We start from the raw sequence: 25,976 nt of genomic DNA, 5'->3' as shown, positions 1-25,976 counted from the left end.
GATGAATGAAAAAACAGATGTCTCCATTTTACATAAGCCTTCAGACTAATGCTTATAACAGGATACAGCTAATGCCTCGTGTATCATCTTTCTCATGCCTTCCAAGCAATTGTTCAACAAGGGGAAAACCCCAAGGCCAGCCTGCTGCTTCACTCTCTACAGCTTTTTCTGTCCCCTTCTCCTTAGCCTTCTCAAAGTTATTGGCAATCAAAGCTGAAAACTGAAGGTGGGTTGCTACACCTTTGACTTGCAGGCCTGAATATTGATGAGCCACAAGAGACAGAGATGGAGAGAGTGACAAAAGGTGAGGGGGAAGAGACAGAAGGTTGGAAACAGCTCGTTTCCCAGCACACACACTGACAGACAGGTAGTGTTCACACTGTACCTAGAGAGGCTGCCCTCAGTGGCCAGGCTCGGGGAGTCATCGAGGACATTAGGTTCACTGCAGGAGGGGCAGGGAGATTAAGAATTTAGGGAAAGAAAATGCAAAAAGCATGCGCTTGTCTCTGTTTTCAAGGGAAAAAAAAAATCAACGGAATAAAAAAAGTAAAAAGAGGACGGTAACATTAATTGGTCTCACACGCTCAACGGCACATATATGAGTCAGAGGAGCTGAAAGAACATCTGATAACAGGAGCAGTCTGTAGAGAGAGTTCACACTGCACGAAGCCTTCTGCATCTCTGCTGAGATTTGGGGAGCTGAGAAGTTCAACAGGATGTGTTTCTAAAGGAAATAAGGCAGGGAACTACTTTCAAAGCTATTTTCCTGCAGCATTTTGGTTTATTTCAGTTCTATTTACTTTCAGCTTCAGAGAAAGCTTTTTTCCCTTCGCCATGAGCCACTTCTTCCTTGAGGGAGGGCTGATCTATCTCCCATGAGCTGTAGACCACTCTCCTTCTAGTGCAACTCTAAGGACAAACAACCTGGGAAACAAGGTCTCATAGTGCAATGAAACTGTAAATAAACATCTGGCAAGGGTCTTGGCAAAGGGACACAATTCCAATGCTTTTCTGCAATGCAGCCATCAAGCAGCAGCAGCCTGCTCAGGCCATAGGAAAAACATGAAAGAAAGAGAAAGAAAGAAGGAAGGAAAGTAGTCTGCTGGGTTACCAGCAGGAAAGCAGTAATAATATTACTTAGCAAAAATTAGCTTACATTTGTGAGGCATTCTGAAAGCCCAGAGACCATCCATAACTCAAAGGGCATGATGCTGACAACTATGATTATGCTTGCTGAACTGGTCCTTCCCCTACCCAGATGAAAAGTGATTCTCCTGCTATACCATACACTTAAAAAGTAGAGAGTGAAGGTCTGTGTTAATTAAAGCCTTTTTTTTTTTTTTCTCAGCATCACCATGATTTGGGATAGCACAAAGCTCTCAGTCAGCTGTGACTCTTATGAAGTTTATGCACTGAAGATGGTAGTGAAAGATTGAGGAAAATGCAGTCTTGCATATTAATTTTTCAAGGAACAAAGGGACTGAATCAACTGTGTTCAAGAGTCGAATGAGTTCCTGTAAGTCCTTTTGTGAAAACTCCCAGATAAAATCTGTGTAGTTTCTCTCTTGTAAATCACTTCTCCTATCTCTGCTGGTAGGTACCACAACTGTTAATTTTCCTTCATCTATCAAGGTTATTTCTTTAACTCCAAGCAAGAATGGGGAGGGAACAGTGTTGTTTGGTTTTCCAGGGGTGGTGAAGACATAATGTAGAATATATTCTTTAAAGGTTCAAAGGAAATAACATAAATTAATACATCCATTGTCAGATATCCTTGGATAACTATGTCACAGACAAATAAAACAAACATTGCTTATTTGGAAAAAAAATCACATTTAAATGCAAAACCTCTCTCCACATCTTCTGAAGATGTACATTTCCCAACAGGCTCTTTCTCACCATTCCATGTCAACCAGGAATAAGGCATTCAAAATTATTTGTATCAACAAGTACTTCAGATTTAAAACAGTATTAAGTCCCATCTTTGAACATAACATTTAGTTTCTGTGATGAGCTAGTTACTGTTCTAGGAAGGACAAAGAACACATGGAAGAAAACAAAGTATATCAAACAGCCTCTGTCCCTCTTTCCCAGCTTCTCAAGATTCCTCCCCATTCCCCTACACAAACTGGGTATGGCCCCCTGGTTCAATTAACATCCCAAAACCACTTTTCCTTTTGCTGTTCAGTGGCAGCAGAGAAAAATAATAGTGTAGAGTGTTTCTGAAACTGTTTAAGGGGAAGGTTGCTGGGGATGACAGCTTGTTCTTATGGACCCTACGCAACACAGATCACCCTGGAAAATCTTTATTCCCAACCCTGTACCCTTGGTCCAACAATATTCCAGGATGAATAAATTTAGCATCACTGTGCTGGCACCAATTCCACCATCCCACCTCTCTGATGTACCTGGGCCATTTCTGCTCTTGTTATTAAAATGGGAAAGGTGAAAAGCCCATGTTTTTACCTTTGGCTGGGTAACATGCCCACCTCAGCCTGAGGTGCAGACATGCTGGAGAGATGGCTGGAGAACCGCCTCCTCCCAATGGCACCCATAAGGTATGTTTCTTGTTCACTTACCACACTGGGCATGCTCAAGGAGTCATCTAGAAAGAGAGAAAAAACAGGAAAGGAGAGGAAACAACCACCCAAACCCCACCTGCATCTCGACAGGTGTCAAGAGATAACAGGATGCCAAAGGAGTACCCAGCATTCACTTACCAAGAGCCCAAGCCTGCAAATTGGAATATTCTATTAGATTTTACAGCCACTGTGCAGAAAGACACACTCATAAACCTCTGCAGGATGAGGAACCTGACACACATGGGGCAGGGTTTATGTATTCTTTAAATGGCTCTCAGGAAAACATGTTTGCAGAATTCAGCTTCCACTAGGGATTAATTCCTGTGATTAATAAAGTGTTTGTTAATATACAATGTTTTCAGCATAAAGGTTATAACTGGGCATTTTCCTGCTGTGAAATAAGCTGCTGCTATGATCTAGCAAAGCACTGTGACAAAAAAGCCAAAATACCTGACAGCAAAATGCAGAACTGACACCCTTCAACACCCTGCAGGACATGCATTTTAAAATGTCACCAAACATTTGGATAAATTGACTCAAATACATCATACTGCAAGAGAACTATGCAGACAGCTGGACTGCAATCAGGACTGCTGGAAACCTTCAGTGCTGTTTCAAATTTTATAAGTATCCAGAAAGAAATTACTTTATTGTGGTTTACGCCACAACAACTTGTTAACTACAAGTAATGAAAACAAAGGGGTGGGTTTGTGTAATTTTCTCTCCTCTTTTTGACCTTTTTTTTCAATTCTGATGTACTGAAATATTTTACAGCAGTGTTTATCCAAGGCAGGGCTGAGGAAATAATGCCACAGTTCAGACAGGAAGATGGCACTTACCGTTCCACACAGTGGCTCAGAATTAATCTGAGGCTGAAACCACATTTTGCCAGAGTAAATATCTGAACCATGTATAAGCTGTACAGCTCTGGGTGGATTGTACAAAGTTTAGTGGCGATCCCAGCTGAAATAAAGATGGGCTGAACCTGCAAAGTTTCAGGCTAACTGCTCTTTCCCAAAAGGCAATTCCTCTGTAACTGCATGGACCTTTCTTTTGAGCCCCCCATTCTCACTCCTTTTGCTTGATGCTTTTGGGGGTCCTGCGGGAACAGGATCCCAACTACAGAGCCACAGCCCCTGCCCACTGTCACGATGGCCAAAGAGAGCCTGGCTGCCCAATGCCTTGTCAGTGAAAGAGACTGCACCAAAAACCTCCGTGTGCCCTCCCCTGTGCCCTCCCCTGTGCCACAGCTCAGAAGGCAATGAAGAGGTATTTTACAACCCAGCTTTAACACCATGTACCACCTCATGCTCCTGTGGGCCTTTTATTCACACTGGGACACGGGGGGCAACTGTGCTCCCCTCCCAGACGGCCTCTGGGCATCAAGAAAACATCTTCAGCGTTCGGGGCTTCGTATGTGGCCACGTACTTTCTTCATCCTCCTCGTCGGTGCGGCTCAGCGTGTCCTGCGAGGCCTGCTGGGAAGGCTCGCTGTCCTGCTCCCACACCGTGCCCGTGCCCGTGTTGGAGCGGGACATGGTGGCCAGGCTCAGGCGGTAGGCAGACGTGGAGGTGCCCACTGTGCTGACAGATGTCTTCCCTTGGTAAGCTGCACAAGAAGGGGAAAACCAAACGCAAGTCACTGGTGGCACTGGAGATCAACAGCAAGCCAAGCGTTCCTGTCATATCGGGCACCTCGTTAGGCTTGGACTAATGGGGCAGGCGGATCTTCTCACCCTCTACACATTCCTGACAGGAGGGTGGAGCCACAGGACAAGAGGAAATGTTCTGCAGGCTGCACCAGGGGAGGCTCAGGCTGGACAGGAGGAATTTCTTCATGGAAAGGGTTGCTAAGCATTAGAATGGGCTGCCCAGGGCGGTGGCAGAGTCACCACCCCTGGAGGTGTTCAGGAAATGACTGGACTTGGGACTTGGTGCCATGGTCTAGTTGACAGGGTGGTGATCAGGCAAAGGTTGAACTTGATGGTCTCAGAGGTCTTTTCCAACCTCAGTGATTCTGTGATACTGTGACAGGGGTGGCAGAGGTGATAGAACACTAGCAGCTGCCTTGCTCACCTCACCTTTCCAAAATCTCTGTTTTACTCATGCAGCCTGATTTTCACAACCAGTATTTAATAGATCAGCTTCAACATTTAGAAACAAGGCAAATTATTGCAAAGGAAAAAAGACTGAAGCATTTCCTTTTGAATCCGTTTTCCTAAGAACTAAACACATCAACCGCTTGCCATGTATGAGCAGCGGCTGCCATCTCGTGGCAACAGGGGTGGCTGTCACTGGAGAAAAGTCTCCCCTTGTGAAGGAGAGATTTCTGAAGTGCCCCATCAGCTCAGGGATGCTGATCTGTTTGTCACAGTAGAGAAAAATCAAAGAGACGAGGAGGAAGGAGGAGGAGGATCTGCTACTGCTGAACAGCCAGAGGTTTCTGCACAAGGAGCTTTGGCTTTACAGAGGTGTGGAGGGGCTCACTGCACTGGGGCTGCACAAGCCAGCTGAGACTGGAATAGGAACTCAGACTTGGTGTAAAACTAGGTGCATTTCACAACTAACCTGGACTTCTGTTGGCTGTTCAGTGGCAAGGCTGAGCATAAGCTCCAGGGGCAGCTGGCAGGGTGTGTGTGGATTGCCCCACTCCCGTTTTAGGCAGAGGCCAGGTCTGCCTCACAAGTTCCTGCAGGGGCAAGCAGCTGTTCCAGCCTGGGCTGATGGCCCTGAGCTGTCCCTGCCTTCCTTACCAGACCCGCTGTGCACGGCCTCCTTGAGGATCTTCAGCTCGTTGTTGAACTCGGCGATGAGGGAGCTCTTGCAGAGCGGGCGCGGGATGAAGCGCCTCTCCAGCTGGTCCGAGATGTGCTGCCGGGCAGTCAGCTCCTCGTGGTTCTCAGCCGGCTGCGCCAGCAGCTGCAAAATTGGCATGAGTTAGCACTGCATGGAGATGGTGCCCAGGGAATTGGGACTAGTCTCCAGACTAGGCTTGGTAGGCAAGAGGTTTTGACTCCATCCGTGAGGTTTCCACCTGTCTTTCAGAGGAAATCTTGTATTTGAGTGAACAGAGATCAAAGCCTCTCTGGCACAGGGTACATGGAGGGCTCCCTTATGCTAAGCTCACAATCCTACCATGAGACACTTTCTTCCTCCATGAGGACTTAGTCCATCCAAGAGACAAGCTAGGCTAAATAAAGTACCATGTGCTAGTCTACCTGGTAACCGGCAAGGAGCTGTGATTAACTTAAACCCCAGATGCCTCAGCCTAGCAGCTGCCTGTTCATCCACAAAAGTCCTGTCAGAACCTTCATCCAAAAGATGGAAAGGGAGTGGTCCTTCCTGGCTGTTAGCTGTATTGCCCAGCTCTGTGCAGAAGAGAGATTACTAGAAGATTTCTGCCAACATCCTCCCAGGTTCAGCACATCCACACTCCTTCCAAGTGCTCTGAATGTCTTCATTGTAGAATTAAGTCTGCATGCACTTCCCCCTCCAGAGGAACTAAGACTAGCTGTACTCCATGGATCAGAGCTCCTGGATGACAGGCATACTCTGTAGTTTTGGCTAGGAAAAAGCTCAGTGATTTCTCTTCCAAGGGTTCTTAGGCCTACTAACTTCTGAAAGGTCACTCACTCACTCACTACATGTAGCTCTTCCAGAAGTGCTGTTCCTCTGTTCTCAGCTGGGGAATAAGGGCTAGCTTGCCTTCAGGGAGTGACACATCAGGAGCCAAAGCAACTGTTACCTTGCACTGGATGAAGGGCCGAAGGAGCACAAAGATAGGGATCCGTGTCCGCACGATAAAGTCGAGGAAATCCCACAGGGCCAGCCCTCCCACCTTCCGCAGCGCCATCTCCTTCACTTGCAGGCTCAGCCAGTACCACTGGCTGTCCAGTTGGCGTTCAAAGCAAACAAGGATCACCTTCAGGGCTACAGGGGAACACACACCAGCAAAGGGCAGTCAGAGATGTCACCAGTGTCCCTCACCAGCACTGGGGGCAGGACAGGAGGGGCACAGTGAGCACAAACCCACACAGGCACGCTTTGCCTGTACGTGCACGCCCGCACACCTCAGGGTCACAACTGGCTTTGCCATCACTCTCCAAGCATGGCAGGGAAGGAGCAAACAGCCTTCTAGGAGTAAAGGCCTCAGGATCAGGACTGGCAGTCCCATTTCAAGAGAAATTTTTCTACTTTGTACCTAACTTCTTCTGTATTTTCTTGCTCTGGTGTTGCCTCTCCCTTCCCTGCAGAGTTATTTTGTCTTAGAATCAGATCTTTTGAAAGCAGCTCAGAGAAGGAATCAGCCCTGGCTGATCAGACAACCTCAAAAATCTTGACCAAGCATATCTACACAAAGTTTCACCCAGTGAGCACAATAATCTGCAGATGATTTATAGGGTGATGACAAGAACCTGTCTAGCAGGGCAGCTGCATGAGTCACGGCCACACTGCAATTTAAATACAAATATGGTCCAGTGAACCAAGGGCAGTAATTCACTAGAGCAAGAGCACGGCATTACAAAGGGGGATGAACAGCAATCAATTTCAATACAATGCTGTGCATTAAAGTGGGCAGTGATTAACACTTGGCTCATAGGAGAAACAAGGAATCTCCCCCTTTCCATGCTCCCCTGGTCTGGTAAAAACAGCAAGGGCTGAGAATTGTTGGGGGGAAGTTGACTACTCCTTTTTTATTAATGGGATGGCCAAGACTTCTCAGCAATTACACATCTGTATCATGGTTTGTTTGGGTGGAGGGCTAAATCAGTGGTGAACTGCCAATTTTTCATCAGATTTACTCCATTCCCAGATATGGGTTAACAAAAACCCAAGAATAAATCTTCAGATCAATACCCTCACAAAATCAGAAACAGAAAATCTGTTTCTGAAGGGCTGCTTTGAGACTAAACTGTCCCTGTACAGGCCTGCCTGCCCTCAGTGATGCTGCATCTGCAATTTAATTATTTTTTCTGTCCTTTCACACGTGTGGGTCAGATGTGAGATAATACAGCACGACCTTGCCCCACCCTACAGCAAGCAGAGGGCACAGCAGTCAGCGAGGACCGTGTGAGGGCCAGCAGGAGACAGGCTCCATCACTTCTCACCCTAGACAGCCAGTGGGGCTGTGATTTTGGGGACTGATGGGCAGCCTGACCCGCCTTTGTGGCTTCTGCTGTGGTCTGGCAGTATGAAAACTGAGCGACTTCTCCCTGTGCTGCTCCTCCTCCAGCTGCAGTGCAGACACCGCGCACCACGTACTCCAGAGACACTCCTGACTTCACGCTCTGGCCTAAAGCAGCTCTAAAGAGGCCAGTTAGCTCCTGCCTGAGATGGTTTTCTTCGGTGCTCTCTGCAGCCTTGAGCACTCCACGTTAAGTGTGTCTGCTCCCCGCGGGGAGCAGAGCCATCACTCACCCAGGTAGGCAGCCTGGCTGGTGGATTCCGCAAGCCCCTCCCGGCGCAGGTCCTTCCCCGCGTCCCCTGGGGTGGAGCAGTGCGCCGGGGAGCTCTCCAGCATGAAATTCTTGCTGCGGGAAGTGCTGATGATGCGAGGTGGCAGGAGGATATTGATAACAGTCTGGAGCAGCAGCAGGACCTCGGGCTGCTCCAGCCAGGGGCTGTCTGAGATGCATTGGGAGGGGAAAGAGAGAGAAAGATCAGGCTACATCCCATCACAGACACTCAAAAGATCCAGACCCTGTTCAGCTCCAAAATGGGGTGCATCTCAAATGTCCCCTAAGCCAAAACTCCGTCCCCCACACCTTGTTATGCTGCTTCTCCTCCTGCAAGCAAAGGCAAAGTTTATTTTAGCACCAACGCAAACACGCACAAACACAGAGCTACACAGCACAAAGGAATGTCCCATTCAGTGGTCTCATTTCCTTCTGGCATTCCCCTCTCCCTTTGCTCTTTGCTTTCATTTAGGGATTTACCAGTGAAGACCCTCTATAGCAGAAAGCAAGGAGCAGGACTTGTGCAACACAAGTGGCATGGATTGGGCAAACTGTGATCCACACAATTTCTGTGACCTTTGCTCCCCTCTGTGACTCCTGCTACAACAGATTTGTCTTGCCCTGCACTCCAGTTTCAAAAGCAGGAGCACATCTGTGCAAGACCTGACTCAAGAACCAAGGCACAGCTGAAATAAAGAGAAGAAATAATAACTAATCCCAATGGGGCTCTTTTCAGTCTCAGACTCAAAGGGCACTTAGCTGACATACTGCTAGTGACAGAAAACCAAATTAAAAAATAAAGATAAAAATAAAATACAGAGAGCAGGGAAAGTGCAAACATCAGTTGTCAGAAAAGGGGGACAAAAATTCTTTTTGTTAAATTAGTCAGACCTTTGCTTCCAGATCCTACTGTGAGCACAAATGGAATCAGTAGGTTTAAAAGCATTCCTTCCCTTCTTTCCTGATTGGTGAATGGGGAGACGACATGGCTTAGGGGAAAATCTTCTTTCAAAGCCTGTGCAGTAATAATAAAACAGGATTAAACAATTTCATCAGCAGATCACACACACAAGTCACTGCAGGGAATGATGATCCCTGTTCACACAGCACCACTCCAGCCTTGATAACCTGATTGAATGAGATGCCCTGAGACCACTTAGTCAGGAGTAAAGGGAATTCAGAGTAACACAGGGATCACCTGCTCATGTCACAGCCGAACGTAAGAAGCCCTCACTCCTAACTCCTAGTTATCATGAACAAAATCAGAAGTATCCCACAGGAGTCAGCTGAGTGCTAGTCCTGAGCTCTGCACTGCTGCGAGTGGTACCAGGATCTGACACAGAGAATGAAAAAAGGAACAGAGGAAACTGCACAAATGACATTATCTAAATATTCTCCTGTCCGAACATGGAGGCTATTCCCAAAACACATTTTTGTTCTGCCTCACTTGTGCTGCCCTGTCATCCTCCCTAAGGCAAAGAATGAACTCCTGAAAAACAAACAAAATGCATGTTTACTTCTTGACACACAGTCAAGCTTCAATTGAAAGCTCTTTCGCCTTCTTTCAGAGGAGGCAATCCAGATGGCTGTCACTAGAACCTTTGCTCATTTACAACATCCCAGTTGCTACAGACTTGGCTGTGAAATGCAACTGAACCTTGCAACTCCACAACCTTGCAGACCTGGGCTAGAGAAATTCTAGGAGATGTTTTCTGATGCGGTGTGAAGTACTTCTGTTTTGTATTCTGCTGGAAGTGTTGGGAATTATGACTTAGGTTTTTTCCTGACATGTTTGGTTTTCATTACATTTAAGCCCACAAACAAGTGAACAGGGAAAAGAGCATAAATGTTCCCCATAATTTAAAAAAAATATTAATTTGGTATCTATTTTGGTTTTTTAGTAGATAATATTTCACAGCAGGTGAAAGTAGCCTTTTGCTTTCATTTGCTTTGATTAAAGAACCATTACCTCAGAGCTGGAAGAAATCTGTTCTCCTTCTGTGTCAGTTTGTACCAAAAATCATTTTGTACCTCATCCTCTGAGGGACAGCTTTGTGTGTTGGTCCCTGTAAGCCTTCCTTCCCAAGCCACCCTGCTGCTCAGAAATACCTGCCTAAGTATTCAACTGGATGTACCAATGCATATTTTAAAATGCAAGTTGGAGCTAGATAAGGAAATTTGTCACTTCTTTGGTCACCATTCAGACTAATTTCATGCCAGTGGGGAAGGAAAGGGACACTGACGCAGAAAGACTCTGTAAAAAGTTACAGTGCTGCTATGAGAAAGGAACAGTGGTGAAATTCTCCAAAAAGCCTGGAACTTTTTTTTTTTTTTTTTTTTCCATTCTGGCAACAAGGACACCATTGGGTCAGCAGCTGAAAAGCCAAGTTGCCCTGCTTTTTGTGCTGGCACACGGTGTGACCAGCTCAGGTAAGAGCAGAAGAGCACAAACTCCACTCTCAGTTACACACACGGTCCCACAGGAAGACAGGAAGGGTTGCATGGATGTGACCCAAGCCAGGGCCCATCCTCCTGTGGTGGAAATCTTACTCTAACTCCTTAGATCCTGCAGAGAATCCTGACCTGCTTGTCAGAGCCTTACACAGCACCCATCAGCCAAACTCCCTGGACTTCAATGGCAGTGTTAAGCTGATGGATGCTTGCTGTGGACTTGGCCCCAGCAGATGAATTCTGATCTCGGTTCAAGCCTTCAGAAAGAAGGGAGAATTTACATGTCGCTTCTCGTTAATTTTTGATGCACGTTCCACAGGTTTTGCCCAGCTTTTGCAGAAAGCAAACAGAGCACTGATGAGTTGGTGTCTCAACCAGAAGCTCTAAAGGCCTGGCCGTGGGCCAGGGCAGACACACCTGTATCTGCAATGCTACAAGCCGGACAACAGCTGTGCTGAAGGGCAGAGGTGGCGAGAGATAAGGGCTGAGATGAAGAAGGGGTAATCCGTCAGCCACACTGGAGGGTCCTACCACTCCCATCACCTGCAATACAAACAGAGCACATCACCACAGCTGGCTACTTACAGTTTCATCCATGCCATATCCTCCAACGTCAGTGAAATGGAGGTGCCTTTCATTGAGCACTGAGTTGGGGTGGATCTAGTAGAACCAGCCCCCCCAGTGGTCCTTGCAGGAGCTGGGGCCAGTGAGGAGACGGTGTTCCAGCAGGGAAAGGGAGGGGAAAAGAGGGAAACCAGCATGGATGGGAGGAGTGCACAGGGAACCCGGTACATTTATAAATGTACCCAGTACCAGCCCTGAATGACCAGCACTGGACTGGTGGAACAGCTAGAGTTGGAGGATATGTCATTTGACAACTGTAACAAATAAAAATCTGTCATCAAAGCAAAAAGTCTGCATTGAAAGTGGACATCTTTTCCCTTCCCTTGCTTGAAAAATAATGTCCTAAGTCTGACCCAAGCCAGGTTTTGTACAATGTTCAGATTCCTCTCAAACACAGCCTGTTTTGGGGAACTCTAAGCATGATTCCTCTCAGATGACTGACCCCAGATGTCTGAAGCAGAGTCACCTGCATGTGACCTGGTAGTCTGGAGCTGCTTGAATAATCACCACAGGGAGACAGCACTTCTAGGGGAGAGTAATTTGTACTGTTTGGGATGTGTCCCTCAGGAGGAATTAAATCATATGCCTGTTTCTCACCAGGACCAGACACATCTAGATGACAGGAACAGGGAGAAGGTACCTGGCCACACCTAAGCTTATGGGAGATGAAAGCATGCTTCTTTTCCAAATTCAGCCTGCGGAAAAAGGCAATAACCAGTTTTTTGTCAGAAAATCAAAGGACAATTTAGAAGGGAAAGAGTCAGAGCTCCTTCTTTACACATCACTATGGATTATCACTGAGATATTTCCCCACCTTCCTGGGTGATTGATTTTTGGTCTTCGTGATCTACACATGATACACCATGCAGTCAGTGCTCCCAGTGCAATAAGGTAAAATACTTGTAGCAGTAAGAATGTGTTCCTGGTAGCTCTCCCTGGTGTTCCCAGCCAGCAGAACATAAGCACAATGACTGCACTTCAGCACTGCAGAACTTTCTGCTATTTTTAGAGCACTGGCTAATTATTGTGGGCCCCTTGGAGAGCTCGCTGGGGTGATTCAATCTGCCATGCCTGCTTGACAAACTGCAAGGCCATTCCAAACTCCTGCTTGAGCTAGCTGTCTAGCAAACTCCCCATGTAACAACTCTTAAGTAATCTGAGGGCCGGGTTTGCTTTAGTGCCAGGTAGCTGCTGCCTCTGCTTGGACGAGGAAGAAGTCTTGTGGACTCTGACAGGTTGGAGCTTCCCTGCCCTTGCAGCAATGAGTGCTGAATTGACTTGAAGGACAGGAACCTGGCAAAACCTGACATTGCATTTTAGCTAATGATCATTGTTTTTAAAGGCCCTCAGAGCACTGGTGAATCCTGAAATGTTTTTGGTAAGCTGCGAGACATGGTTATAACATTTATGCTCTAAGGAGAAAATGTTATAAAACCCAATAACAGTAAAATTCTAGTGCAGAATTTATAATTTATTTTGTACATGGAATGGGAGCATGCTTTGGAGTTTGGGAGTTTTGGAATGGGAGTTTGCCCAAGTGGCTGGAGTTACATGGATATCCCAGTGTAACAGCTGCAGGAACACCGTGGCCTACCACTGAATGACCAGGCAAACTCTGTCCACATCACTTGTCTGCTGCAACACTCTTGGGAGCACAAACTTCACTAAGAGAGGGATCTGAATATTGTACAGCACAAACCTGTACAAGATCAAGCCAGGGACATTACAAATAGTTTACAATTCACCTTGTAAACCCTTCTAGCTATCCAGCACCCGCTGGCCTCTGACGGAGCGACCAGGGCCCTCCCCACTGGGGACGGTAGGCATCCCCAGTGCCACCCTCTCCCCATCTCTACCAGGTGTGTGCAGTCTCCACCACCCCACTCTCCAACTTGCAGCCCTCAGCTCTCAGCTCAGTCAGGCAAAGGTGGATCTTCAAAGTGGTGCGTGGGAAGTGATGGAAAAGAAATCGCTCGACCGCTGCTGTCGGTCACTGTATCTCCCCATGCACCACTTCAAAAATGAACCTTCCTGTCTCTAGTGTCACCTGCAGAGTCCCCTTGTGGGGGGTAAAGGGGATGGGTAAAATGACAGGAATGGGAATAAACTCTCATCTTCAGTCCAGAGAAACCAACAGCGGGGGGAAGGTTTAGCAAAGGTTCATGGGGTTGCCGCTCGGCTACTCACCAGATTGACACAGACATTGATCAGAGACCTAAGGTGAGGCAGGAAGGATATGATAGGCTGCCTCTGAAGTGTCAAACAAACCCCTTCAATCAAACTGCTGGCAGGCTCCCACTCAACCTGGCGCCTGCAATACAACAGTAGGTGCCGTTAGCCAAGGGCTCCTGCCCCCCACCAGACGCCCAAACACGGCGACCGACACACAGTGACACACAGAGGAGACGTGTCACACAGCCACCATGCATGTCCAGGAGCAGCACGGAGCGCGGGACAGGCAGAGCGCTCCGGGAGGGCACGGAGCACGCCGCAGGACCAGAGATGGTGGAGCCCTGGGGCTGCTGACACCAACCCCTCACTGCAGCCGTGCTGGAGCTGCGTCCGCTCCCTGAGGCTTCCCTGCCACTGAAGAGGGAGGCCACACAGCAGCCTGTGTGGGGGAAGGTCTGCTGTGCCGAGACCACGCTCTCCACCTCGTGTGGCCCGTGGATGAATAAACCCCATCGGCCTGAGTGCCCTCTGCGAGCTCCTCTGCAGCTCCTCTGGCTGTCACTGCCACACACACACTGCCCTGAATGTAACCTGGCCCAGCTGTATAGCCTTCATCTCCACCTCCTGCTGCACCAAAGCCCTGCATTCCAGGGTCCTTGCTTCCCTGACACTTTGCTTTCTTCACCAAAACAAAACTTAGGGATTATGCCAGGTGCTGAAAGGATTTCCCTTCCTAATGGTAAGCAGACAGAGCATAGGTAACAACAAAGTGGTTCACACCCTTCATCTCAGGGCCTGACTCTCTGCAGTCATTGCAGTTCACAAGCCAGCAGCTGACTGCATTTACTGGGACAGAAGACAAAAGGCTGGCACAGGTTGATAGCTGAAGCCTTAAACATTACCCCTGTCAAGCTCTTCAGGTGACCTCTCAGGGCCACATGGGGAATCAAGTGCTTGCTATGCAAGCTCTTCTCCAGACCAACATCAATCTCCCCTTTGTGCATCCACTGTCACTAAGCCCCCAGAACAGTGGCTTGTTCTTGTTCTTACACACCCACCGATTCCAGCAGACACTGGGTTTGGAGTGGGATGCCCACAGGCAGCAGTGTGTAAGATTCTGATCCTGAGTACCCCAAGGGATGGCTCCTGGGCTCTTGCACCCAGACCCACCCCAAAGAGACTGCTTGACTCAGTGATGCTCAAATCTGGTTGCTGCATTTGGTCCAGTGGCTTTGCTGTCCTTTTGTGGACAAAAGAGGAATTTAAGCCAAGCATAGGTACAGGCATAGAGAGAGAGAATGTGAAAGGAATTTTCATTTATGGACATCCATTCTTACATAAGGAAGAAAGATCTTCAGGAACAGAAACCCCTACCTGCCTTTGAGGCAGAAGAAAGTATGAGCGGGGAAAGAAAGAATGAATGAGAAACAGGCAAGACATGGCAAAGAATCAAACCAACAGGAGAGAGAAGCACCAACATTTCTGCCTCTGAATTCCCTAGAAGGGTGGAGGTTTTTGAAGCAGGTTAGCCAAAGAAAAGGATAGTGATGCCAGAAAGAAGATATCACCTCCCTATTATTGTTCCATGTTTGATTCCTATTGGGACATAATTCTCATGTTCTCTAACATGATTTGGCTTCTCAGCTGAGACTGCCAATGAAGTGCCATTCAAGCAGTTGAGGACATATGCCCATGAAGGTGACCAAGACCAATGACTCTTTTTACTCAGATCACTGGGAAATTCACAGTTCTGAGTGATTTTATACCACCCAGACTGGATCTGTACCACTGCCTCCAACCAGGGATGCTCCACAGTCCATATTTCTTGAAGTTGCCAAAGCCTGTACATACCATAATGCCACAGTGTGATCTACCAGGCTTCCACTAGGCATGGACCTGAAGCAGCTGATGCAGTTCTTTGCCTTTTACTAGAGAGCAATCAGAATCTATTGACTATTTTTGTCTTTACAGAGGACATAACAGTATTGCCATGCTAGAAATACTATTACTACAGTCTAACTTTCCATTAAAAAACTCACAGCAGAAGTTAATTAAAAGGGCAGTGAGATGGGAAAAAATCTGAAGACTTCTTTTCGGGAAAGAAAAGTGCCGTTTCTGGAAGTTCTCTCTTTAGTTTTTAATAACCACGCTGCTACCAGAAGACACAACAAAAACATCAACATAAACACATTTACAGAGATAAAAACACCGGCAATTTTCTGGTATGTTGTAAAGGCTCACTGCAACATGACAGTAGATGACGTACCCACACTTCAAGGCTTGCAACACCAGAAACGGACCCCAGAGGGTTTCCAGAGTACCTGCTCACCTCAGAGTAGGCATCTTGTGAATTTTATTGAACATACGATCCAATCTCTTTAGGATGAGGATCAGGGCAGGTCTCACCGCCTCGGCTGTCCAGTCGGTGATGGGCAGCATCTCCATGATGTAGCGCCGGAGCCCGCGGCTCTCCATCGTCTGCGTGTCGTAAGGAGCCAGCTTCAGCAGGGAGTGCGCGATTTCTGCCAGTCTGAAACCACGGGGCATCGGGAGGAAAGTAAGTACAACCTGCACTTCTGTGTCCATTCTTTTGCTTCTTTTCTGCCAAGGTCGGGGTTACATCGTGAGATGGAATTTCTCGTTGGGACTCAGATGTTTATTAGTGCTTATCTCTGTTACAGTCTCACAGACCGTGAGTCCTGCAGTACTTCTCTCTAACAAAGTAAAAATGGAGCCACATCTCTTTCTCTACAAGGCCTTTTAAGGATAAACTGTCCATTTAAGAAATGACACCTGAATTATTTTTACTTTTAACCCAATAACCAACCACCTGTGCCCTGCAATGCATATTTTTTTATCCAATTACACAAAACCACCCAAACCTAGAAAGAAGAAGGTGAAGAAGGTGAAGAAGAAGGATCAGCCTCCACCCTAAAACCTCCATCTTGCTTTATACATATTACTATATTATAAAACCTTAAACTGTTAACGTTTTCCACCCTGTTATATTTCACACTTCTATTCAAACTCCACACCCACAATCCCAGTTCTATCATTCAATTTTGGAAGCCTTCTCCACGGCCTCAGGTCAAATGCATTGTTCTGTTGGGGTCAGTGTCTGTCAGAGCAGAAAGTCTAAAATTCTCAGCATCCAGGGTTCCAGCATTTCTACACATGTGCCAATGAACTAGCATATAAATATTCAGGAGCCTAGTTAAAAAGAAAATGGTGCAAAAGTCAAATGTGCTGCTATTTAAACTCTTAGATCTGATGCCACTGTTCTGGTGTGTTAAGACTTCTTGCTGTTTATATTTAAGAACACATGAATGGTCTAAATATTACTTTTACACTGACATTAAATGCACCAAGGGAACATCAGGAATCACAGATTTGGGTAGCTAAAACCAGAGTACCTGTGCTGGCAGTAAGACTACAACATTGCAAATACCTGTGAAATACAGACCTGACATCACCTCTTTCTCAGTTAATGAGGGATTTGGTTTTGTTCTGTGCTTTTTTTTCAGCATTATCACTTTAGAAAGTATCACTATGCAATTTTCAGCTGTTAAGTTTTAAAAACAAAGTGTCCATAGGTTTACACAACATGTCCTTTGTAGGATTGCTCCCTGCAGTTTTTATTTGTTTCTCCTAACACCTCTACAGATTGTGTTGCTGTTGCTTTTTTCCACTATCTCAGATGGCCTTGCCAATGGCAATTTTTTGTATTGACTGTGAAATATCATGGCAGCATTTGACTTACACTTGCAGTTTGACGAAAATCTACTGAAATACTTGGATATTTGTGGTAAGCAAAGATCAGAAATAAAACATGAAACACCAACAGACTTTGTATTGGATGGTTACAGTACAATCCTATCCATATTGTGGGGGCTTTTTCTGAAATGCATCCAACTAATGGAACATATTTCTATTCTCTTTATAATCTGCCTAGTGATATCAAGGGCAACAAGTTTCAGATTAACCAAAACTGGTAGAAAATTGGGGTTTTATCCAGTATTTCTTTATTATTCCTTTTATTAAACTGCTTTGTCCTACCATGAAGTAGGCCTGTTTTCTTAAATGCTGTGAAATTTAAATTATCATATAATTAAGCTTCTTGCCAGCAATACAATATCAGTTCCATGCAATGATATATAAAAACTTCTTTATGCATTATAAAGCGTGAGATCCATTTCATCCAACTTGAGACATCAATCTCAATTAATCTGCTAGCTCCTTCCTAGCAGAAACAAGCAACCTGGGAAATTTTTATCTTCCTGAAATATTGGGATAAATTGGATGCACATCTTCCTTTCCACTGGGTGCAAAAAGATCTTCATGACTTTTGCAGACTAAACATTTGACTTTTAAATGGCTAAAATTGGGTGAGATGAATCCTGTCTGAATGACTAGCATATTATCCCATTTTCTGTAGCCTCTGAAATGGCACCTATCAGCCTCCCAAGACCATGACTGTCACATCACATTCTGATCAATCTGCTCTCCATGTAGAACTGTGTTTGTCCTACAGTGGTTAAATCCTGTCAGTCATGTCACTGATACTTATGAATTTATGTAATGATTGAGATATGTTGCTTTTATTTAGAGATTACTATGATTAAGCATTTTAGGTCACCACCCTGACAAAGCAGCTATTTCTAGCACTTTCCAGGTGACTTAAAAGAATAAGAGCACAGCTCATTATCTGCTATAATGAATGTCAGCTTCACTGCTGTAACCTCTGACCATGAGAGACCTTCTCTCTTGAAAAGAGAGCAGTATTTGCCAGCTGCTAGTGTAAATGAAAAACTGACAAAATAATCAGATCTATTCCCTCTTGTCCCAGTTATTGCTTCTATTGGTTTTTTTGTGTTTACCATGAACAGCAAACTCAGAGAATCAGGTCCAAAGTGCTAGGAGGCCCTACCCCCAACTTCTTCCAGGTCAGCACCATGTGAAACCATTGGCAGTGAGCATCCAAGCCGTGAGCTGGACTCAGTGCAGCACTGCAGGAAAAGACTTGTGCATCTGCTGCATCACATGCTGAGGTGCTGAGCCTGTAAATGTCTGCTGTCCCATCCTTCCCTGTATTTCAGGCTCTTAGAAAGTGGCTGTTCTGCCTTTCTGGCTTGTGAGCTGCTGGCTGTGATGCAGACTGGAGAGGATAAATGTTGTATTCAACCAAGTGAGCAGCTTCCCCAGCCCTTGCCCTGCAGAGACAGACTTATCTTGTCCTGAGACATCAAAGGGAGCTGTTTCAGATGGGGTCAGAATGAGAGCAGAGGAAAGCTTAAGAAACCTTCTTTATAAACAACCAGCATCAGTACAATCTAAGGAGCATCCAAAACACTTTCTGCATGTTTCAGACAAAAACATGCAACCAAAAAGTGATTCCATCTGTTATTATGAAAGAGAAAGAGCTGGAAGAAAGGAATCCCCCTGAGCTGAACAAGTAAAAGCAGAATGCCTGTGGAATACCTCATGTGGGACTTCACATCCAGCAGCTCCAGAGAAGTCACCCGGGGCTCACCAGCCAGGTTCTGCAAAATCTTCAGCCTCGGACCGCAGTGCTTGTAAAACTCTGTGCAGATATTCAGCAGCGACTCCCGCGGCCTCCTGAACTCCTCTCTGGCAATTCTTTCATCCAGCTCCTCTCGGGGAAGACCCTGGCCCTCCTCCATTAAGTGAAGGTTCTCCCTGAGGATGCAAAGTAGAGGGTGTTATATGCTGTGGATCGTCAGGGATAGGTTACAACAACCTCTTCCTCTTCTTTTTGCAACAGATGCTTTCCTCTGCAATTGAAAGAAAGGTAGTTGCATCTGCAATTGAAAAACAAAAAAAGGGAAGTTATAATCTTCCAAGTCTTGCTAAAAATGTAAATATTTTCTGTACCAACTATCTTTTGATATGTCCCCTGATAAAAGGCTGCCTGTCACAGCAACTGTGTGTGGGAACGTTTCAGCACACATAGGGAGACTGGGATAAAATTTTACTGTACCTGATAAAGTGCAGCTTGGCTCCCTGTTCTGGGTACCTGGGAAAACAGAAACAGTGAGGTTGCAAACAGCAACTTAGTAGTGCCTAAACTTGCCTTTCTAGAAGAAAGTGACAGTGTTCTACCCCAGGGGTTTATGCACCATGGTCAGGATGGTATCTTGTGTCACTGGAACAATGCCTACCCATAGTTACTGACCACACTGAATGGCCTTTATCTCCCAACTTCCATGAAAAAAACATATTCCTAGAGTTACGTGACTTATTCTGAAAGGAAAAATTCAGGCTTAAAAACCATAGCTCTCTTTCAAGTGATTTCTCTTACTGATTTTCACCTCAGTGCTCAATCTCTTTCACAAAACCAGAGCTCACCAAGTGAAAAGAATACCTCAGAGTGGAGTTTTTTTGTTGTTTTATTGTCATTTTCTCTTGGTTTTTTTTTTTTTTTTGAGAAAGCATTACAGACCCTGCGCCACTTGGCTACCATGCCCAAGGCTCGAACAGCAATCATTCTAACATTGAGAGACTCCTGCTGTCGCTAGCAGATGTCTGTTGCAATGATAACACAACAGAAGAAACAAGTGCAGGAAACCCAGAGCAGTGCAAAAATATTTTGGATCAGAGGCTGAATGTCTGATAATGAGAAAAATCTGGAAATGTAAGTCAAGATGGCTGAGTCACACTGCACTGGGAATGTCTGCGCTGTCTGTCAGCAGATACGCATTAACTGCTCTCCAAAATCAGCAGATAAGTAATGAAGTACTACTTTCCATTACACCTTATTGTCCTTTGACTGAGCAATCTTGCAAATGAAGTAAATGGCATATGTCCACTTCAGACTTCAGCATGTCTGGTTTATCTGCTGCTTTGTCATGTCTGGAGTTTATCTGCTTCTCACATCAGGGATTGAAAGTCAAAGCCATGTTCTAACCATGACTGAATAGATTTTAAAGCATAACAGACTTATGCCAGAAGTTACCAACCAAGATGTGTACACATTTATAAACTGACATAATAGCCCTTTGATGATCCATGCAGAAATTGATTTCTAAATCCCTTGAATTAAAAAAAAAAAAAAAAAAAAAAAAAGGACAGGTAATAACTTGTAAAACTCCAGAAAAACAGCTACCCCAGCTTTTGCTAGGCTACAATTCCCCTTTCAGGTCAGCACAAACATTCAGATTTTTAGCACACCAATGCATAGTCTGGCCAGGAGAAAGCAGGGATGCCTACTGCAAAAAAACCCTTCACAATCCCAAATGCTTGTGGGTGGATTAAGCCCTTCCTCTATAACCAAGTAAATTGTCAGTGGCCTTGCCTAATTTGCAGCAGCCTAACTGGAATGGCCACTATGGCCAAGGAGCAGAATTCAATTCACTGGTGCCATGTCCTTCTTTGTTTCCTTCTTCTGTGAGAAAGTTCTTTGGTGTTTTGTTTTGTTGGGTTTTTTTAAGAAGGACAATAATACTTCCAGGCATTCTTTTGACTTCTCTCAAGCTGTCAGTTACCCTTCCTGTGCTATCTATAACTGCAAAAACCCCCAGACCAATGTGGAGGAAAGAGACCACGGGGAATGTACAAGGAAATGGGAAAGGGAGCAAAAGAAAACTAGAGGGGGTGCCAGTGTCTGAGAGCCTCAACTGATAGGAAATTTGAGTTTGTACAGGTGTTCAGCCCCTTGGAACAAGGCCAGAAGATCTGACCCTTCTGCTGGCCAAGCAGGCTCTGCCCACTGGCCATTTTGACACTGGACTCAGCAGGAAGCAAAGCAGAGAATGAGGGAGCTTCAGCAATATACTTCTAGAGGGCAGAGAGGGGAATGAGTCATTTAGGATGTGTGTCCTCCATTTTGATACTCTGGTCTTCTATGGTTTAAACTAGAAATCCTAGTCTTGGGTATTTTGGTTATCATCAGAAATGCAGTCCTGGGGAATGTGCTCTTTGGATGTGGCTGTTTTCTCCCACAGTACAGCACCCAGAGCACTCCCTCTGAGCTGTCTGAGGCCTAGCACTCTGAGCAATGAGATATTACCTTATTAAAAAAAAAAAAAAAAAAAAACAAAACAACAAAAAAACCCAAAAACCAAACCAGAAAGCAAAACCAACCAAACAAAACCGTTTCAGAAAATGAGAAAAGAAAGAAAAGCCTTACCTGGTGTTCACACCTGCTGACATGGTGTGGTTTGCTGTTGTGGTCCCTTTATGGCCTTGGTCACATCGACTCATCTGTGGGGCTGTCATAGGCCTGGCAGAGAGAAGGTAAACAGCACACTACACATTAAACCTAACAAGCACACAGAAATTCTCCTTTTGCTCTGAGAACTTGCACTAATTTTACCAAGTCTGAAAAACTCAAGCTACGCTGCGTGTTGTGGCCTCCTGTGCATTCCCTGTCCCTGCACAGACAGCCAAAAGCAGGCTCAGCCCCTTGACCCACGTGTGTTACCTGGTGAGAACTTCCACACTGTACAGGAGGGCCTGCAGAGAGGTGGCAAGGGCACCCATGGAAGCAATCTCCTCACGAGCTGCTGTCCCAGTGTCCACTTGAGAGGTCTGTCGCTTCAGCTTCTGCAAGTAACAGGGAACCAGGGCTTCCAAGACCATCAGCATCTGGAGGCTGGGAAAATAACAATACCTGGTCTGTTTTATCTTGTTATTCCTGAACTCACATTAGGCAGAGGCTTAGGTTTCTATCTGAAGACCCTGGATCTGTAACTAGGCAATGAGTTCATTGCTTCTCACTAGAAGTCTTGAGCCAAAGAAACAATTGGATTAGGAATTTCAGGGGGAAATTAGATGATGCAAGAAACAACAACAACAATAACAATAATAATAATAATAATAATGATGATGATGCCACTGAATTTTCAGGTATCTTCCAAATATGTCATCCATTTGCTAACAAGCATTTTCCCTTCCAAAGACTCTCTTCTTCCCTGATTCCCTCTTGCAAACTAACAGATGTCCTTTTCAGCTGGTGTTACCCCTAGGAAGGAGTACCAGGCAGAGGCTTGGCCTCAGAGCAGCCTCACAATAGGAATTCTTTATCCTCTGCCTCCATTTGCCAGCCTTGCTTTCACAGACCATATACAGCTTTCGTGCCTTTTCTGAGTGTGCACAAATCAAGACAAGGGATTTTCACCTTCTGAATGACTCAGGAGCATAAGCCACCACTGTCACACACAGCTTGATGGCTTCACTGATGGAGAAGGTCAGATCTTCATTCCCATAGCAGAAGTCTGAGGGAGTAAAGCAATACGAGAAGACTATCACACAGTCATACTAAGTATGAAAGGAGCTAACACATTTCCTTTTCTCCTTCTCCTATTGCTTGCTTTTCCTGTTAACAATGTCCAGCAGGCTTTTGGACAGATAAAAATGTGTCTCTGTAAAAGAAACATATGCTGCACTCCTACTTGAACCCTACTGCCCAGGCACTCAGTAGGTGAAACAGCTCTGAGCAGGTCAGCTGCTGCTGAGCAAAATGCCTACAGAGTCCTGTTTCAAACATCACCCATCAAAAGCTAAGCCTTAAGCTCATATATGGCAAGGACACATGTCAAATTCATGATAATTTTTATGCTCCCTGTGCTTTTTATTAGAAGTTCCAACCACACAAAAAGTGATGCTGATGCACCACTGATGGCAGAAGGCAGTTTTATATCTCAAAAATCAAGCCACTTCTATACTCATGGCCACTTGGGTGCCAGCACAGAAGTGACTCTGTTTTGCTAGTGATTTCAGAAAAAGATTTCAGAAGTCATATACTACAAATATCACTTTGGGCATAGTTAATTCTGGGCATTAAGAAACCAGAAAGAATAATATTTGTAAATAAATCAACAACCTCCCCAGGAGCTCAGCACTGCTGGGTGTCTGAATTGTATCCATCATCACCCACTAGTCACAGTCTGCCCACAGGAGAGGATGCTTTTGTTTCCTGTCCATGTGGAGCAGAGCAGAGGATGACACAGATCCTGTCAGCATAATACAGTTTATCAGGCAGCTTCATTCTTCACTCACACATGTTAAAATTCAAAATGCCAGGGGCTAGTCTCAGACCAGAAGGCTTAAAGCAGAAAAAGTAGCTTTGCAATAAAATTAATTAATCATTCCCCTCCTGCAGAAAATATCGAAAGGGTGATGGTGATAAAGCCAGTCTTCAAAGCCCCATGAGGCACAGGAGACAGATGGACACTCCTAAAGAAGAGAAGAGCTCTGAAGAAATCATGCTGCATCAAATGTCTGTTGAATCAATAAACAATAAACCAGAATTAGTGAATAAAGGGTGCTTAACTATTACCTAATGACTTGAGAGGCTTTTCTGCTTTCACCAGCTCTAAGATGTCCAAAATGTCTGGAGTATCTCCCTCCAAAGACTGCAGCAGGTCAAACAGGCACTGAGCTGACACTCCTTTGCTGGTTCCATTGTTTGTAGCATCCTGTTCCAACAAGAAACATTCATGTCATCCTAGGAATCTTTAGCTGGAGGTGTGGACAGCCTTTGTTTTTGACAAAGGGTCCACGTGGAGTTCAAGAGCTCATTGCTTTCAACCAGTAAGCCTTGCAGGATCTGAAAACTGCACACAGATCTTTGCTGCTCTGTGCAGGACAAAGATAGCACAGGTGTGCTGACAGTGCCTCACCTCAAAATAAGATCCCATTAACTTGCCTAAAATGTTAGAACATCATTAATGAATATTTCAAAACATGACTAATCTAGTCTTAGACTTCACATTACTAAAACTTGGTATTAAGCCTTTAAGCACTATTGCTGGATTCTGAGAAGGGATTTGCATTTAAAGAGTTAAAAGCCATCATAACTCTTTAAATAGCCATGTAAGTCCTTTTATAATATATTTATACACAGAAATTTAAAGAAACTTAAAGAAATTTAAAGTGAGACCACATTTACTGGCCTGGACACCAGCAGCTGCCATCTCAGCACCCTGCTCCATCAAGTGATGCACAGAAGTGTGCAGAAATAAATCTGGACCTGGTTCTGTGCAGCACCGAGTGCTCTCCGCCTGTGACCTCTGATGGGGGTGGCTGCACTCACAGGCTTCCCCCCGAGACAGGAGAATGGCTCTGACTCACAGGGAACTCCAGGAGAGGGGCCACGCTGGCAAAGAGCTGCAGGATGAAGGGCTTGCGGTGCAGGACGTAGAACTGGCGGCACGCGAACTCGATGGCCTGGCGCAGCTGCGGGTTGCTCTCGTAGTCAGAGTACACCTGGGCACATGGAAAAGGACATGGAGGCTCTGCTCCAACACTTCACCTCCTGAGCCCAGACTGGACCAACTTCAGCACTGGCATTCCTGATAGGTTTGTCTAACACACTGTTAAAGATGGGGACTGGAGCAGCCCTCCCTGCAATGCATTTCACAGTGTCTCAGGGTACAAGATGTGCCTGGGGCTGTGCATTCTATCCCCATCTGTCAGAGCTGGGGCAGTTCTCTTCTGTTCACTGGGCAGTTTTCTTTATCTCCCCCACACCCATTCTCCCTCCAGGAGATCTCTTCTGTTCATGGCCACTGAGTGTCCCTGCATGGCTGATAAAATTCCATCATCCCATTGGGAGATGCTCTGCCCAGGGAGAGCCAAGCATTCCTACCTGGATACAATCTGACACTGGGAACACCACAGCAGCCTTTCCCACTGCATTCCCAGAGGAGCAGCTTTCTTCTCCACTGCATTCCCAGAGGAAGACCAGGCCCATCTACAGCAGCCCTGGAGCTCCAGAGGAAAACTCCACCCTTGTCCAGGATCCCTGTTCCAGCAGAACCACAGCTGGCACTGCAGGAGGGCTGAGCCACCATGGAATGGGACTGCTAGAAACAGCCTGACACACAGGGGGTCAGGGCATGTTCTGACTCTGTCAGTGTTGTTTTGTATCATTGCATTTTTATTTTTATTTTCTTCCCTAATAAAGAACTGTAATTCCTACGCCTATCTCTTTGCCTGAGAGCCCCTTAATTTCAAATTTATAATAATTTGGAGGGAGGAGGTTTACATTTTCCATTTCAAGGGAGGCTCCTGCAGAAACCGGTCTTTTCAAACCAAGACACATGGACAAAATATCCTTAGGAAAAAGTTTGCTTTTCATGCTTGAACATTCCTCTCATTATTAGTCCAATATTTCCTACATATTGAGGTTGATTCCTTCCCTCTCCTTCCTAGAAGCACTTCACTTTTTAGAAGCCAGTTAGTGCTTTCTTTCTGAAACTTCCTGTTTTTCAGTTAATCAAATCTTCCAGTTCTTTCTCACAAGACATGTTTTCTACATGAACATCCCTGTTTTCCAGTAGTCTGATGCTTTCTCTGAGCTGGATAGAGCCAGTACTTCCAGTGAGGATCACTGATGATGAAAGCAGAATTATTCCATGTTTTTCACACAATATAAATCTGTGTAGTCACCCCAGACTGGCATTTGAGATATTTTTCTCTTCTATCCTTCAGCAGAAGGATGCTGTTGATTCATGTCTGGCTTCAGATCTATAATTCCAACATTCTGTCCTGCAGAGGTGCCACTGATCCAGTTACTTTCCTTCCCATATTCTGTCGCTGATGATTCAAAAGTAGTCTAACCTAAGTTTGGGTTTTCTTTTTTTTCAAACTGCACCTCTAGTTCATCATGATAATTTGTACTCCTACTCTGTCCTCCAACACAATGATAGTGCCACCCACTTTTAAAATA

The 25,976-nt window shown here is 45.5% G+C and overlaps 1 protein-coding gene across 3 annotated transcripts in view; it reads right to left on the bottom strand.

The window, feature by feature from the left end:
• The window catches only part of UNC80 (unc-80 homolog, NALCN channel complex subunit), a 124,820-nt gene that overhangs the window by 9,573 nt on the left and 89,271 nt on the right, over positions 1-25,976 (bottom strand). For 2 of the 3 annotated variants that reach the window (XM_041487671.1, XM_041487670.1), the window contains 17 exons: positions 24,377-24,511; positions 23,583-23,721; positions 22,422-22,518; positions 21,726-21,896; positions 21,432-21,524; positions 19,284-19,319; positions 18,764-18,982; positions 15,615-15,815; positions 13,301-13,424; positions 10,907-11,032; positions 8,930-9,053; positions 8,001-8,207; positions 6,328-6,512; positions 5,336-5,501; positions 4,012-4,191; positions 2,467-2,605; positions 386-442 (listed from right to left, as the gene is read on the bottom strand). In XM_041487671.1, coding sequence (XP_041343605.1) covers positions 386-442; positions 2,467-2,605; positions 4,012-4,191; positions 5,336-5,501; positions 6,328-6,512; positions 8,001-8,207; positions 8,930-9,053; positions 10,907-11,032; positions 13,301-13,424; positions 15,615-15,815; positions 18,764-18,982; positions 19,284-19,319; positions 21,432-21,524; positions 21,726-21,896; positions 22,422-22,518; positions 23,583-23,721; positions 24,377-24,511 — 2,399 coding nt within the window. The remainder of the gene's footprint in view (positions 1-385; positions 443-2,466; positions 2,606-4,011; positions 4,192-5,335; positions 5,502-6,327; positions 6,513-8,000; positions 8,208-8,929; positions 9,054-10,906; positions 11,033-13,300; positions 13,425-15,614; positions 15,816-18,763; positions 18,983-19,283; positions 19,320-21,431; positions 21,525-21,725; positions 21,897-22,421; positions 22,519-23,582; positions 23,722-24,376; positions 24,512-25,976) is intronic. The other variant, XM_041487672.1, reaches the window with a different exon arrangement.

Source organism: Pyrgilauda ruficollis, unplaced genomic scaffold (genome assembly GCF_017590135.1).
Source record: "Pyrgilauda ruficollis isolate IOZ18807 unplaced genomic scaffold, ASM1759013v1 scaffold83, whole genome shotgun sequence".
NCBI lineage: Eukaryota > Metazoa > Chordata > Aves > Passeriformes > Passeridae > Pyrgilauda > Pyrgilauda ruficollis.
The sequence above is the reverse complement of the archived record's forward strand: the minus strand, read 5'-3'. Positions and strand labels throughout refer to the sequence as shown.